Here is a 16,801-nt window from a genome sequence, read left to right on the forward strand (position 1 = left end):
CATTACTTTTTATCAAGTTAAAATTTATTAGAAATGTTTGCTCATCTTGCAGAACACTCACAGAATTACCTGCAATCTAAGGTTTCACTGTACATGCAATGTACTGATATTTTATATTTTACTTCAATTTCAAGTTTATTTAGAGAGAGAGAGAGCGAGAGTGTGTGTGCACATGTGTGTGTGCAAGCAGAGGAGGGGCAGAGAGAGAGGGAGAGAGAGGGAGAGAGAGAGAATCCCAAGCAGGCTCCACACTGTCAGCGAAGAGCCAGACTCAGGGCTTGAACCCATGAACCCTGAGACCATGACCTGAGCTGAAATCAAGAGTTAGACATTTAACCAACTGAGCAGGTGCCCTTGCCTCAATTTTTTTTTAAAGTGATAACAAGCCCACTAAATTGATTTCAGGACCCAATATTGGGTTATGATGCATAGAATTAAAATATTTTATATGGTTCAGGCCTGGCTGGCTCAGTCTGTAGAACATGCAACTTCTTAATCTCAGGGTTGTGAGTTTAAGCCTCATATTGGGTATGGAGCCTATTTTTAAAAAACAAAAAAACCCACCACATTTTATGGTTTATGGTACTTGCATTTCCCCCTTATTTCAGTTTTATTTCTAACTTAATTTGACCTTAAACTGTCTGGATTATCAAAGATTTCTGCATCTCCTAACATAACATCTTGCATGTAAGAAATTCTCAGCATTTGATGGATGAATGAATAGGCCAGCTCACTAAAAGTTTGAAGTTGGATGATATTTAAGGGAACTAAGCACAAAAACCTGACATTTTCTTGACTATTTCCCTTTTGACAAGGTACCACAGCTACCAGCCAAAAGATATGCAGATTACCCATAGCTGAAGCCAATGAAACAGCCTTGGGGAAGAAGCCAGAGAAATAAAACCCCAGCTATGAGTGTGTATAAAATGGGATGGGGACTCAGAAAACAAAAATTCGCTCTGTGGTTTCTGTTGACAAGGTAGGCAACTTGATCAGCAGGGTGGGCCAAAGATCCCCTTTCTACTCCTCAGCTCTCAGAACAGTTGAAAGAGACTGGAGAGAGAAACCAATGACCAGGTAAGACAGTTTCAAGGGGAAAAATGAGTTTTCCATGTTAATTAAAAAAAAAATTTTTTTTTAATGTTTATTTACTTTTGAGGGAAGGAGAGAGAGAGGAGGGGGGAAAGAGACAGAGAGGGAGAGAACAAGTGGAGGTGGGGCAGAGGCAGATGGAGACACAGAAACCAAAGCAGGTTGCAGGCTCTGAGCTGTCAGCACAGAGTCCCACGCGGGGCTTCAACTCACAGGGCTCCAACTCATGGGGCGTGAGATCGTGACCTGAGCTGAAGCTGGACATTCAACTGACTGAGCCACTCAGGCGTTCCAAGTTTTTCATGTTTTTGAATGTTTTAATGAATTTAAGAGGATCAGAGGAAATGTAAGTTTCTGGTTTACCCAAAATCATGTCAGAGCACCAGCACTCCACACTCTGTCAGCCAAAAGAGCTAGAATCCTTTCAGCCTCAGTCATTTCTGTTCTCATCTAATGCTTTCAGCAGACAAAAAAAAAAAAAAAAAAAAAAAGCCAAATGGTAAAAATAACACTTGATTAAGTAACAACTATAGGAATTTTCCCATTTCGTCTAAAATAACTTAGTTTGTTGGCATACAATTGTTCATAGTATTCCCTTATAATCCTTTTTATTTCTGTCAGGTCAGTAATCCCCTATCTTTCATTCCTGATTTTAGTAATTTGAGTCTTTTCTTTCTTTGCCAAACTAGCTAGAGGTTTGCCCGCTTTTTAAATATTTTCAAAATTGATTTTGTTGATTTTCTCTCGTTTTTCTATTCTTTCATTAATTTCTGCTCTGATCTTTATTAGAAAATATCATTGTTTTTGCCCTGTCCCTTGCATCAATGTTTAGCTGGGAAAAGAATTCTAAGTTGATGCTGCATTTTTATTATTCCTTTTGTGTTAAGCATCTATTGTTGAATGATGACAGTCTGCTGCTAGTTTGATGAACTTCATGAGCAATGTCTTTCACCTCTTAACTGTTGCTAAGATTCTGTCTTTAGGGTTCTATAGTTTCACTACAGTACATCTAGAAGTGAATGTGCTTTTCTTTATCCTCAGTTTCTCCAAGTAGAGGATTGATATTTGTCTTGAATTCTGGAAAATCCTACCTTTTCATATTGTGTCACTCATTCTCCAAGCTGCAAGAGCTCCTATCAGACAAACATCAACTTTCTCATTTTCTTTTTTTCCTCCTCCGGTCACTTTTCTTGCATAGTTCCCATTTATACCTCTTTGGGCTGCAATTCAATTGACTTTGCACTTGTTTCTGCAGGGCTCAGCGTCTCTCACCAGTCTGAGCCAATCTTCGTGGTAATTTTTCAGCTTGTGATCCTTCCACATGCTCCTAATATAAATTCAGCCTGCACATACCTACATGTGGCCCAAGCTTTGAGATCTCTCACGAATGCCTTTTTACCCTGGAGTTCCTTGCTGCTGATGGTTGGCAGGGACCCTTGACTCCCCTTCTAGATTCCAGCTCTCTTCATCCAAGAGATTTCAGTCCTGCGATCCTGTACCTCATACGGTGTGAGACCGTATCTTCTATCCTTAACTGGAACAAGAATCCTGGGGGCTCCTGCTCCTGCATTTTTGTCTGTATCCCTGGGAGCTGTGTTGGAATCAGCTATTACCATTCTGGCTTCCCTTTCTTTCTTGTACCTTGATATTTTCTTTCCTTTTTCCTTTCCCATTCCCCATTCCATTTCCCCCCAAATTCAGCTACCTAACCGAAGGAAAAAATCTTTTTTTCTATTTTGGCCAACATTTGTCAGTATGGTCAGTTCAGTCTGCCATGTTGCCAGAGGTCTCCCTAGTTCACTCACATAAAAAAAATATTTTATTTTTTAGAGCAATTTAAGGTTCACACAAACTGAGTGGAAAGTAGAGATTTCCCATGTACACACAGCTTCCCCCACTACCAATATCCCCTACCAGAATGACCCATGTGTCACAACTGATGAACCTACATTGACACATCATAATCATCCAAAGTCCATAATTTATATCAGGGTTGATGCTTAATGTTTCACATTCTACAGGTTGGATGAATATATAATGACATCTATCCATCATTACAATATCATACAGAAATGTCCTTGCCCTAAAAACCTTCTGAGCTCTGCCTGTTCATCCCTCTCTCTCCCCAACCCTGATCTTTTCACTGTCTCCATGGTTTTTCCCTTCACCAGAATATTTGAAATCACACAGTATATACCTTTTCAGATTGGCTTTTCAGTTAGTAATAAACATTTAGGTTTCTTCCATGTCTTTTTGTGGCATGATTTTTTTTTTCTGCTGAATAATATTCCATTATCTGGATGTACCACATTTTATTTATCCTTTCACCCACTGAAGGACATCTTGGTTGCTTCCAAGTTTTGGCAGTTAACAGACAGAGCTGCTATAAACATCTGCATGCAGGTTTTTGTGTGGACATAAGTTTTCAACACATTTGAGCAAATAGCAAATACCAAGGAGTGTGACTGACTGCCAGAGAATATGGTAAGAGTAGGTTTAGTTTTTGAGGAGTCTGGCTAAAGGGTTATCAATTTTGTCTTTTCAGAGAAAGATCCTGAATTCATTGATTTTTTTTTTTTTTTTTTAGTTTCTATTTCATTTATTTTTGCTCTAATCTTTATTATTTCCTTCCTTCTACTGGTTTTCGGTTTTGTTTTCTAGTCCTTTAGGTGTGAAGTTCGGTCGTTAATTTGAATTTTTGTTTCTTGAGGTTGGCCTATATTGCTATAATCTTCTCTTAGAACACCTTTTGCTGCATCCCAAAGATTTTGTGTTGCTGTGTTTTCATTTGTCTCTCCGTGCATTTTTTAATTTTCTCATTGATTTCTTCTTTGACCAATTCATTGTTTAGTAGCATGTTATTTACCTCCATGTATTTGTGTCTTTTCCAGATTTTTTTCTTGTGGTTGATTGCTAATTTCAGACCATGGTCAGAAAAGATGCACGGCAGGACTTCATCTTCTCGAATTTGTTAAGATTTGTTTTGTGGCCTACCATGTAATCTGTTCTGGATAATGTTCCATGTGCACTTGAAAAGAATGTGTTATTCTGCTGGAATGTTCTGAATATAGCTGTTAGGTCCACCTGGTCCAATGTGTCATTCAAAGCCACCGTTCCCTTCTTGATTTTATGTTTGGGTGATCTATCCATTGATCTAAGTGGGGTATTAAAGTCCCCTGCTACCATTATATTACTATCAATTACTTTCTTTATGTTAGTTATTAGTTACTTTATGTATTTGGGTGCTCCCACCTTGGGTGTATATTTACAATTTTTATATCTTCATGATGGATTGTTCCCTTTATGATCATATAGTGTCCATTTATTTTTTAGTTTTTTTAACATTTATTTTTGATAGAAAGAGACAGAATGAGCAGGGGAGGGACAGAGAAAGAGGGAGACACAGAATCCGAAGCAGGCTCCAGGCTGTGAGCTGTCAGCACAGAGCCTCACGTGGGGCTTGAACCCACGAACCCTGAGATCATAACCTGAGCTGAAGTTAGTTGCTCAACTGACTGAGCCACCCAGGCGCCCCATATCGTGTCCATTTTTGTTTAAAAACATTTTTTAACTGGAACAAAGCACACATAACCTTTGCTACTTTAACCATTTTATTATTTTAAGTAATCTCTACCCCCAATGTGGAGCTCGAACTCACAAGATCAAGAGCATGCTCCACCAACTGAGTCAACCAGGCAGCCCCTTGACTTTTATTAGTCTTTCTTTTAAAGTCTATTTTGTTTGATGACAAGTAGTGTTATGCCAGCTTTCTTTTCACTTCCATTTGCATGATAAATGCTTCTCCATCTCTTCACTTTCAGCCTGCAGGTGTCTTTAGGTCTGAAGTTAAGTCTCTTCTAGGCAGCATATACACGGATCTTGCTTTTTTATACATTCATTCAGCGTTACCTCTTTTGGAGTGTATATAAAAAAACTGCCAAACTGTCTTCCTAAGTGGTTGTACCATTTTGCATTCCTACCAGCAATGAACAGAAGTTCCATATCCTTGTCAACATTTGATTTTGTCAGTGTTCTGGATTTTGGCCATTCTACTGGGTGTGTATCTTGTTTTAATTTGTAATTCTGTACTGACATGTGATGCTCAGCATCTTTTCATATACTTATTTGCCAAGTGTGTATCTTTTTTTTTTTTTTTTAAGTTTTTAATGTTTATTTTTGAGAGAGAGACAAAGTATGAGTGGGGGAGGGGCAGAGAGGGAGACACAGAATCGGAAGAAGGCTCCAGACTCTGAGTTGTCAGCACAGAGCCTGACGACGGGCTCGAACCCATGAACTGTGAGATCATGACCCGAGCCGAAGTCAGATTCTAAACCAACTGGGCCACCTAGGCGCCCCTACCAAGTATATATCTTTTTTTTTTTTCCTTTTTTTCCTTTTTATTTATTTATTTATTTATTTATTTATTTATTGGGGGACAGAGAGAGACAGAGCATGAACGGGGGAGGGGCAGAGAGAGAGGGAGACACAGAATCGGAAACAGGCTCCAGGCTCCGAGCCATCAGCCCAGAGCCTGATGCAGGGCTTGAACTCACGGACCGCCAGATCGTGACCTGGCTGAAGTCGGACGCTTAACCGACTGCGCCACCCAGGCGCCCCCCAAGTATATATCTTTAATGAGAAGTCTGATCATGTCTTTTGCCCAATTTTTAATCTGGCTGTTTGTTTTCTTCCTATTAAGAGTTCTTTGTATATTTTGGATAAGTCTTTTACCAATATTTTTGGCAAATACTTTCTCCTAGTCTATGGGTCATTTTCTCATTCTCTTGATTTTCCTCATTTTTTATTTTTTTTTTTTATTTTTTTTTTTCAACGTTTTTTATTTATTTTTGGGACAGAGAGAGACAGAGCATGAACGGGGGAGGGGCAGAGAGAGAGGGAGACACAGAATCGGAAACAGGCTCCAGGCTCCGAGCCATCAGCCCAGAGCCTGACGCGGGGCTCGAACTCACGGACCGCGAGATCGTGACCTGGCTGAAGTCGGACGCTTAACCGACTGCGCCACCCAGGCGCCCCTTCCTCATTTTTTAAAGAAACAAAATAAATCCAGACAGGAAAACTAAGAAACTCAGATAAAGCTAGGTATGGAGCCACAAAGTGAAAGTAGGGTCTTCTCCAATAATCTCAAATCACTGAGAAATTTCAGGCACAAATTTTGTTTTCAATGTAGAAAGACATTTAAAAAACTTCTTCCTTTTTCACATCATTCAACAAAATGTTGCCCAATGAAAAGGGCCCTATAACATTGTACAGAAATTAGGTTCTGTCTAGGGGTGGCTAGATGGTTCAGTCCGTAGAGCATGTGACTCTTGATCTGGGGTCATGAGTTCAAGTCCTATGTTGGGCAAAGAGCCTACTTTTTAAAAAATTGGTTCTCTTGAGAATAAGTTCAAGAAGCACTGCACCATTTCAGAATGGAGTTTCTAAATAAACTGAAAGAGATGTAGTAGTGAAGCAAGCAACCAGTGTGCTTTGGGAAGGTATTTTTAAGGGGGTACAGACACACTGTAAAGTATATGGAAAGAAGGGCAAGCATTAGAATAAGGGGAGAGAAGAGGCCACTCTTGGAGCTTTCACATAGGCTAACAGAAACTGTCTGATGGGAAAACAGATTTGAAAAACAACACATACACACACACCCCTCAATTGTCCCAGAAGTAAGACTATTAGTCTTATTTTCCAAGAAATCTTACTACCAGATCACAGTGAAATTACCTAATATTACTGAAGCTGCACCTTGCTTGCTGAGTAATAAATCAGTAATTCTAACAAATGCTATACAGCTCTACAAAGGAAAAGAACTATATCAATATATCAACAGCACTATTTCAAACACAACTACATGTTTATACAAATTTGTTTTTATTTATTTCCCACCCCACAGCCCAATCATTGCACATTAAGACTGAAAAAAATGGCAAGAGAACAGAAATAAAAAGTGAAGAAATTTTGTATTATATTCAAGCATTTGTCTTTTCTGATTATGTAAGAGAAAATGAGTATTAGGAAATCCAACTTCAAAAGAGAAATTCAAAATGCTTCCACAGAGAATCAGAAAGCTGATCTGTTGAGACGGAGACCAGTGGTCCAATTTGTTTGATTCAGTGGGTTTTAAATTCCAGGCTTTAGCCTTGCCCTATGTCCCACACTCTAAATGAAACTAGGAGTGCACTAGCAACACTCATTCAAAGTTCCTCAACCTCTGTGGGGCACTGCAACAAACTGAAAACTTGCTTGCTTTTATTCTTCTAAGGAGTTTTAAGCTGAAGTTTCTCTTCTCAGACACTATTATATAAAATGGGAGTTTCTGCTTTGTCCCCTCCCTGCCATCACACCAAAAAATAAATAAATAAATACAAATTTGAAATGGGTAAATAAAATTGGCGTTTAAAACCAGTTAAAGCAAGTTAAAACTGAATTAACCCTGAAGGGGTCAGAGGATTTTAAAACAGGGAAAAATAAACACAAAAAAACCCCACAGGCATATGACAATTTTCTAAGCTGAAATGTCTGGACTCTGGCAGGAGTGTCATGTTTTCCAAAGCTGACTTTTGGAAATCTTAAGCTGGATTCAGAAAAATTCCTAACAATATGAGCCAACAGCCAGGAATAGGTTATTGAGCAAGGAAAATGAGTGATTCCATTTACAAACACATCAACGAAAAGAAGGCCACACATCCAGGAAAAAGGTTTAAGAAAGACTCACTCCATCATGAATCTTCCTAGCTGTTGAATTTCACCGTGTTCTGATTCTTAATTTAAAAGCTGAAACTTTATTAAAGATCAATAACAAAGAGCCAATGTGTGTGGGGGGTGGGCGGGGGAGGTGGTGTAGGAAGAAATCAACATGGTACACTGTAAAGCAACTAAAATATACAGAAAAAAACTTCATCTGGCCTTTCTCAGGAGGCCAAGGAATGGCTAAATGCCCCTTTCAAAGCTTCAAAGCCAACTCAAGACACAGGTGTCATAAACTCAATTCCCAGACAAGATTAGGTCAGTAGGACTTGACTACGCCACCAGCTGGTTTTACTACGTGCGTTTCACACTTACCAGCAATCACAATATCTAGAAAAACTTTGCCTCACAGGTGTTTTTACTACCTTTCTCAGTTGCCCAAATAAAGTAACTCTCTACTTCAAGAAACTCGGAATGACTTCATTCATTATCACCTCTGGCACAGAAATAGGAAGTGCTTAGTAAGCATAACTTACAAGGTGTAACTGCTGTTTCTGCAGGTTTCCACAGCTCATGTTGGCTATGGGGGCTTTTAGAGGTTCCCTTGTATTCACCCCCTCCATATATACAGGACGTGTACTGCCACCACTTGCTCTACAAAGGCAACAAGGAAATTTCCAGCTGATATTTAGAAATGGAACTTACTTCTTGGTGATATCAGGTATAAAAGGGAAAAAAAAGAAAAAAGAAATCTTATTCTACCAGGTTGGTTAAAAAAAAAAAAAAAAACCCCACAACAACCCACCACCAACACAAAAACCCCTTGGGTCCCTCTTGATCCTGCCTGAGTTGCAGCTGAGTTCAGAAGTCTAATCTCCCTAAGCACCCATATCCTGGCTGCCCAGTCACAGGAAGAACAGGTTTTCGCACAGCTGGATGGCTGGTTCATGATGCAAGATCTGTCCTGACAGAAAAGCTAGCTTGTGGGCATACTTGCAGGGAGCTGGGACTCTGATGGTGCCAGGCCAGTTCCAGTACATGTGGCACAGCTTGAAAGTCAACCTGTAGGCCAAGAAGAAAATAGGATCCAAATCACTCTCCACCTTTAATTTTGGGACATGATTAAGTACTAATGGGTGTATGACACACACCATGCTTTCCAGAAAACTGGGGAACTAAGAAATACATGATGCAACTTTTGAGAATCATTACTTTTAAGTGGAATTATTTAATTTCATTTCTATTTGTAAGTAAGAGGACATGGATAAATTCCCTCACTTTAGGTACCCTCATTTTTAGACTGAAACAAGGAAAACAACAGTTTTGTGGGTTTTTTTGTTTTTTTTTGTTTTTTGCCTCAAGAATAGGCTGAAGAATGCGTTAAGTACCCCAGCAAAGTACTGAAATAATCTGAGCCCGATGACATTGGGTCTCAAAACTGGCTGTGTGTTGTAATTATCCAGAGTAGTTTTTTTTCTTAAAAGAATTATTTTTTAAAAAAATGTTTGGAGCACTTGGGTGGCTCAGTTGGTTGAGCTTCTGACTTCGATTCATGGGTTTGAGCCCCATGTCAGGCTCTGCTCTGACAGTGCAAGCCTGCTTGGGATGCTCTCTCTCCTCTCTCTGCCTCTCCCCAACTCATACTTTCTCTTTCTTAAAAATAAATAAATAAGGGGCCCCTGGATGGCTCAGTCAGTGGAGCATCTGACTTCAGCTCAGGCCATGATCTACAACTCGTGGGTTTGAGCTCCACATTGAGCTCTGTGCTGACAGCTCAGGGTCTACAGCCTGCTTTGGATTCTGTGTCTCCCTCTCTCTCTCTTCCTCCCCCCGCCCCTACACTCTGTCTCTCTCTCTCTCTCTCTTAAAAATAAATAAACATTAGAAAATTGAAAAATTGTTTTAAGTAAAATAAAATTTTAAAAATGTTTATCTATTTTGAGAGAGAGAGAAAGAGTGTGTGCAAGCACATGCAAGCGAGCAGAGGAGGGCCAAAGAGAGAGAATCCCAAGCAGCCTCCCTGGTGTCAGCACAGAGCGGATGTGGGGCTTGATTTCATGAACTATGAGATCATGACCTAAGCAGAAATCAAAATTCAGACTCTTAACCAGCTGAGCCACCCAAGCACCCCCAGAGCAGTTCTTTTTTTTTTAATTTTTTTTAACGTTTATTTATTTTTGAGACCGAGAGAGACAGAGCATGAACGGGGGAGGGTCAGAGAGAGGGAGACACAGAATCTGAAACAGGCTCCAGGCTCTGAGCTGTCAGCACAGAGCCCGACGTGGGGCTCGAACTCACAGACCGCGAGATCATGACCTGAGCCAAAGTTGGCCGCTTAACCGACTGAGCCACCCAGGCGCCCCCAGAGCAGTTCTTAAAATACGAATGCCTAAGAATGCTTGGGGTAAAGCCTGGGCATCAGCTTTACCAATGTTTTGTTTTAAGCTCTTCAAGTAATTTTAAAGTGCACAGGAATTACCAATCACTCTTCAAAAAAAATACCATTATGAAAGACATGAAAAAAATTAAAGGGTAAATATTCCAGTCAGGTGGCGTGGCAGTGACCCCATCTTAGCTAGTTGGCCATGATTAATTATGAGAAAGAGTAAGTTATTGGTCAGCTCACCTCTGCATGTGATCAGGACTCAGGTTTGCAGTGTTGAGAACACAGACATAATGGGTAGGAATGCCACAACCCTGCCGTACGTGATGGGCAAGAAGGTAGAAGTCCACCCTAGGAAGGAAAAAGTACAAAGGAATGATACGGTCAGATTTGGCCAAAGAGAGCTGAAAAAGATCTTGGTGATCATTTTGCCTCCTTCACCTAAGGCTCAGAGAGGTCAAATGACTGGATCAAGGATACACACAGACCAAACCATATTACAGCTCAGGAGTGTGTGACTCTTCATCTCAGAGTTGTAAGTTTGAGTCCCACGTTGAGTGTAAAATTACTTAAAATTGTTAAAAAAAAAAAAAAAAAAAAAGGGAATGGTAGCAGAAACTACCAAATCTGTGTGCAGGAAGTTAAAAGTATACATAATCTTAGGAAAAGAATGTGCGTTCAATATTTTATACTTAAGAGGTAAAAGATTTATTGTTGGTTTGTTCTTCAGTTGTTTTGAAAATATTTTATGACCATAAAATCTCTGGGGATTCCATTCCATATCTCTCTAGTCAACCTCCCCATTCCAATACCCAAGGAACAAATAACCCCTCCAACCTATTCTTGCTGAAATATAATGTTTTCCCCACTTACCACTCACAGCTTGTTATGGTATGATCTACCACAGTCCCAGGGGAGGGAGTCACAAAGTGCTCGGTAGCAGCCAGGTACAAATTGGTACTGATTTTCTTCTGAACTACAAATACTACCATCTTGGGCTGATAATTCTCAAAAGCTTCAAAACACTTCTGTAGCTGAGGAATCTCATAGTTGGCAACTGTCTTTAGTTGGCCATCAGACACTCCGTCACGGTATACCACAATCTTCTCTGGGAGACAGTGGTTCACCTGAAACGACACCCTCCTGAGGTGAACTATGGAGTCTGGGGTTGATGACCGCAGGCAGTATGAAGCTCACTCAGCACACAGCTTGGCAATCTGGCAGTAGGTCCCTCTGACAGCTGGGCCCAAAGCCACCATGTCAGAAGGGAAGGGAGGAAAAGCTTCTAGTCATTTCTAGACTTCCTCAGGGTAGTAAAACAGACCTGGTACAGCAAAAGTGTTATAAACTATGAAAGTAAAATAAGCCAGTGATGAGTCACATGTAAGGCCCATACTCAAAAAATATGAACAAAGTTGAAAGAAATGGTAGGAAAATTATGGGATGAATCAACCTTCCTTTGACTTGTATTTCACATGAATTACCATTTAGGCAAAGAACAAGGTAAGTGTTAGAGAAATTCTAACATAGGACTGCACAACCCACAGATCCATCTTCTTCACATTTTTATGTACAAGCAACATCTAAAGTTGCTAACAAGTGAAAGGATCCCTTACAAAATTTTATCCTACAATCAGGTATAATGTGAAACATTTTTACTAAATAATTAAAATTAGCATACAGTTATGGTAAATTATCCATGGATCCAAATCAAATTTGGATGCTGGATATTCAATCAGTTTGAAGAATAATGCTTTTCCCATTTAGAGAATATAATTATGTTCTAGCTGTGTTTGATTTCAATAGTTCAAGAGAATAAGCTGTTCTTTTTTTTTTCGGGAGAGAGAGAGAGAGAGGGAGAGAGAGCGAGAGAGAAAGAGAGAGAGAATGCTCATGTACACAGGCAGGGGAAGTGCAGAGGGAGAAGGGGAGAGAGAATCTTAAGTAGGCTCCACACCCAGCCCTGAGCCTGACACATGATTCTATTTCACAACCATGAAATCATGATCTGAGCTGAAATCAAGAGTCAGATGGTTAACCAACTGAACCACCTAGGTGCCCCTAAGCTGTTCTAACTTTAAACTAGAAGTTCCCTGAAAAGTGCTTTAGTTTAGTCCACAGTCCGTAAGTGGTAGTTTGATTCTAATCAAGTCGTATAGGTTATTCACAATTCCCCTCAGAAACCTAAATTATTACTGAATTAAATATATATACACTATACATTCTTTATACATTTATTCTTTTTAAGTTTCAATTCAAAGAATCCTATTTTTTTAAAATGTTCTATTTATTTTTGAGAGACAGAGAGAGAGAGAGGAAGAAAGAGTGTTGAGTGGGAGAGGGGCAAAGAAAGAGGGGGACAAAGGATCCAAAGTGGACTCTGTGTTGACAGCAGAAAGCCTGACGTAGGGCTCAAACTCACAAACCATGAGATCATGACCGAGCCAAAGTTGGATGCTTAACCTACTGAAACACCCAGGCGCCCCAAGCATCCTTTTTTTTAAAAAAAAAAATGGTTACTTGGGGCGCCTGGGTGGCTCGGTTGTTAAGTGTCCAACTTTGGTTCAGGTCATGATCTCACAGCTAGTAGGTTCCAGCCCCGTGTCAGGCTCTGTGCTGACAGCTTCAGATTTTGTGTCTCCATCTCCCTCTGGCCCTCCCCTGCTCACACTCTGTCTCTCAAAAATAAATAAACATTAAACAAAAATTTTTTAAATGTTTATTTTTGAGAGAGAGAAAAAGTGGGGAAGAGTCAGGAAAAGGGAGAAAGAGTATCCCAAAAATCTGCGCTTACAGCGCAGAGCTGGACACAGGGCTTGATCTCACAACCATAAGATCATGACCTGAACTGAAATCAAGAGTCAGACACTTAATTGACTGAGCCACCCAGGTGCCCCCAAAGAACCCTTTTTAAAAAAATGTTTATTTTAGTACGTATTTTGAGAGAAAGAAAGAGAGAGAGAAAGAGCGTGCACATGCAAGTGGCAAAGGGGCAGAGAGAAGGAGAGAGAGAATTCCAAGCAGGCTCTAGGCTGTCAGCACGGAGCCCAATGCAGGGCTCGATCCCATGAACCATGAGATCATGACCTGAGCTGAAATCAAGAGTCAGAACCTCAAACGACTTGAGCCAACTAGATGCCCCTCAAAGAATCCTTTTTAAAAATAATCCCCTAGAATCTTGCTTAAGTTAAAGCTCAGAATTTCAAATATTTTTATAAATGTGCCTTTTTTTGAGACACCTCAAGTATTACATTTACAAATGTGTAATTCACCTCACAGTCCCAAACTGTAATTATTGCTCTTGTTTGTATGACTTTTCTGTTTTTGTGTTGTCTTTGGCTGTCCAGAATCTATTCTATCATTTTTGGTAAGAACGTTTAGTTTCCTTCTCCCCTCAACAGGATAAGTCTGCTGGAACTATTAATTGAGGTGCCTTCCCCTAATCCAGGATATCTCAACACTCATGATCTATGGAGCTAGATTATTCTGTTTTGGGGGGCTGACAATGTTTAGAAGTATTCCTGGCCTCTACCCACTAGATGCCAGTAGCAATCGCCCCCCACTAAAAATGCCTCTGGACATTGCCCACTGGGAGGACATAACTGCCACCAGCTGAGGACCACTGCACTAATCAAAGGACATAAAGATGACCCAAGTTATGCCAACATAATGCACCTCCTTGCTTTCAATCTTGAGCAGATAATGAAAATCACTTGGAGTATGGTCCCTCTGTGGTGGTGTCTCTTTAGGTCCCTGCTTCTGGAACTCCAGGAGCTACCCTGACTCCTGTCCATTTCCCAGTTTGATGTTAAGCCTTCTCACCAATCATCTGAGACTCTCCATGATTTTACCAATTAATTCTCACTTTGCTAAAGCTAACACATTTCTATGACTTCTCAAAGACCCCTTACTGATACACTATGTTAAAAGGTAGACACCAGGGGTACTTAGATCAGGAAGAAACCGTCATTTCAGAGAAGGAAACAGAGTGGCAGTCCAATGGATCTGGGGTCAGGAGACCTGGGACTGAGTATGATTCTGCTGTTCCTTGGCTATGATCTCAGAACACTGTTTCCTCAGTTGAAAAATGGAGATAAACCACCACCTTGCCTTCTTGTCAGAGTTGTTAAGGGGGATAAAGTAAAAAATATACACAGTTGACTCTTGAACAACATGAGTTTAAACTGTGTGGGTCCACTTATATGTGAATTTTTTCAATATAGTACATTACTGTAAATGCATTTTCTCTTTTGTATGATTTTCTTAATATTTTTTTCTCTTATTTTATTGTAAGAATGCAGCATATAATGCCTTTAGCATACAAAATATGTGTTTCATCTACTGTTTATGTTATTGGTAAGGCTTCTGGTCAACAGCAGGCTATTAGTAGTTACGTTTTTGAGAAGTCAAAAGGTATACAGTTTTTTGACTGCATGGGGGGTAAGGACTCCTAGTCCTTGCATTGTTCAACAGCCAACTGCCTATATTTTTAAAAGTTGTTCAGAATGCACTAGATTAAGGAAATACAGATATTCCAAAGCATCGAGAAGTAACATAACGAGATAAATGGAGTGAAAAATAGAATCAAATTCATCTGAAGTATTCACTGACATCACCTCTTTCTTTAAAATTTGCTAAGCAACCACTCAGTGTGAGATACTATACTTGGCCCTATAATATAAGCTGCCAGTAGAAGTGAAAGATGATTCCTGTTATTAAGGAGCTTAAAAATCTAGTAATAGTCAACAATGGTAACTCTTCTAGGTCATCTAATCCATACTCTTTTATTTCATAAATGGTTAAGATTAGGGTCTAGACAAGGGTCAGGATATAAGACAAATCACAATATTGAAACATAAATGTTAACTGTGTATTATTAAACCACTTCAGTACAAGAGTAATAAATTAATAATAAATTAATGAGTACCTTGAAAGCAGGACTGTGCCTGTTTGACTTGTATTGCTAGCACTGAGTACGATGGCAAGGATCAAGTAGAAAATAAATATCTGCTGAAAGTTTGAGATGTTCTTTTAGGCATGGCTCCATTCGTTCATAAAATAAACACTTAATGCCACTACATACAAGCAATTGTGTTAGTCTCACAAAATTAAAAAATTACTTTGATACAATCCAAATGTTCATGGAACTCAAATTAGAACTGGAGAGACAGACACATAAAGTAAATGTTTGCAATAAATTACAAATAACATAATAAAGATAACATTTGTTGTCTGCAGGGAAAAGTCAACATTATGCCTCAGGAAAAGGTGTAATGAAAGAATCAGCAGATAATTCAGGTAGCAAAGAAGGGTAAAAGGTTTCCAGGCATAACACAAGCAAAGGCCTAGATTGTGGCTGGACAAGGGGTAAGAAAACAACTAGAGACCACTATATTATCAGTCATACATTTGAAAACTACTCTGGCGACCATCTACAAAACAGATCAAAGATGATTAAGAATGAGTATTAGGACCAGATCACTTCCAGTTGAGGATGTCAAATGAGAACACTGAAACCCTTCACTCTTATGGTAACACCACAAAAATCAAAATAATATAAAAATCACACTTACATATGGGACTATCAAAGACCAGTGGAAGCAAGAAAGCCTCGATGAACTTGAACAGAGAGGAGCCTTCAAAAAGGAGCAGTGAATTTCTGAAGCATCCATGAGACAAATGACAAGAGTGAATGTGGGTAGCAGGAAGAGGCGGCCTGAGGTTGCAGAAATTTTACCAAGAACAGACAAGACTGACAGGATTCTGGGGAGATGGCAGAGGAGGAAGAAAAGGACATTCTCTCCCCACCTAGATAACAAATGTACTAGCAGCATCTGTCTGATGTGAATAATTTTGGAACTCTGGAGTTTGTTGAAGGCTTGCAATTTCCCAGGGAAGATGTGGACAGTGAACTGCGGTTAATTTCCACTCTTGGTACAAAAGCTGTCCTATACCTATGCTCACCCACACTGCAGGGTCCTGTCCTACAAACACTGGGATCTGTTCTCTGAGTGCTGCTTCTGATCACAGAAGTGCAGACAAAGAGGCTGGCAGCCATTCTTGTTGCATCTAACTCTCTAGCTGAAGTGACTTGCAGGGTATTTAATGGGCAAGTGCCATCCTCCCCTGACCCTTCATTTTTCTCTTTATCCTTTTTTGGAAGTCAGACATTAAAGACTGGAACACTCAAAAACAACTGCATAAATGTCAAAAATCAGAAAGTGACAATGCATGCTCAGATAAAAGCTCAATACACTGAAAGACCTTAAGTTCCAGCACAATCATAACCTACACCAGTCAAGAAATAAAAAGTAACAAACAGAGCAAAGGCCTGAAGAAGGCGGCCAATCTGATTTCCAAAGTTACCACATTATTAGATTCAAATGTCGTTTGCAACAAAAGTCATAGGGCAAAGAAAGAAACAGGGAAGTATGGACCAAAGGAAAACATTAAATCAATAGAAATGTCAGTGACGAAAACCTCATGGCAGTTACACTGACCAAAGACCTTAAAACAATGGTCTTAAAGGGGTGCCTAGGTGGCTCAGTCAATTAAGTGCCTGACTTTGGCTCAGGTCATGATCTCATGATTTGTGAGTTCGAGACCTGCATTGGGCTCTGTGCTGACAGC

At 39.8% G+C, this 16,801-nt stretch overlaps 1 protein-coding gene across 3 annotated transcripts in view; it reads right to left on the reverse strand.

The window, feature by feature from the left end:
* Positions 1-6,949: 6,949 nt before the first annotated feature.
* The window catches only part of PIWIL2 (piwi like RNA-mediated gene silencing 2), a 77,152-nt gene continuing 67,300 nt past the window's right edge, over positions 6,950-16,801 (reverse strand). For all 3 annotated transcript variants that reach the window (XM_058720348.1, XM_058720347.1, XM_058720349.1), the window contains exons 21-23: positions 11,045-11,298; positions 10,415-10,522; positions 6,950-8,850 (exon numbers count right to left, since the gene is read on the reverse strand). In XM_058720348.1, coding sequence (XP_058576331.1) covers positions 8,694-8,850; positions 10,415-10,522; positions 11,045-11,298 — 519 coding nt within the window. In that variant the 3' untranslated portion in view covers positions 6,950-8,693. The remainder of the gene's footprint in view (positions 8,851-10,414; positions 10,523-11,044; positions 11,299-16,801) is intronic.

The sequence above is a fragment of the Neofelis nebulosa genome, chromosome 3 (assembly GCF_028018385.1).
Source record: "Neofelis nebulosa isolate mNeoNeb1 chromosome 3, mNeoNeb1.pri, whole genome shotgun sequence".
In the NCBI taxonomy this organism is placed as follows: domain Eukaryota; kingdom Metazoa; phylum Chordata; class Mammalia; order Carnivora; family Felidae; genus Neofelis; species Neofelis nebulosa.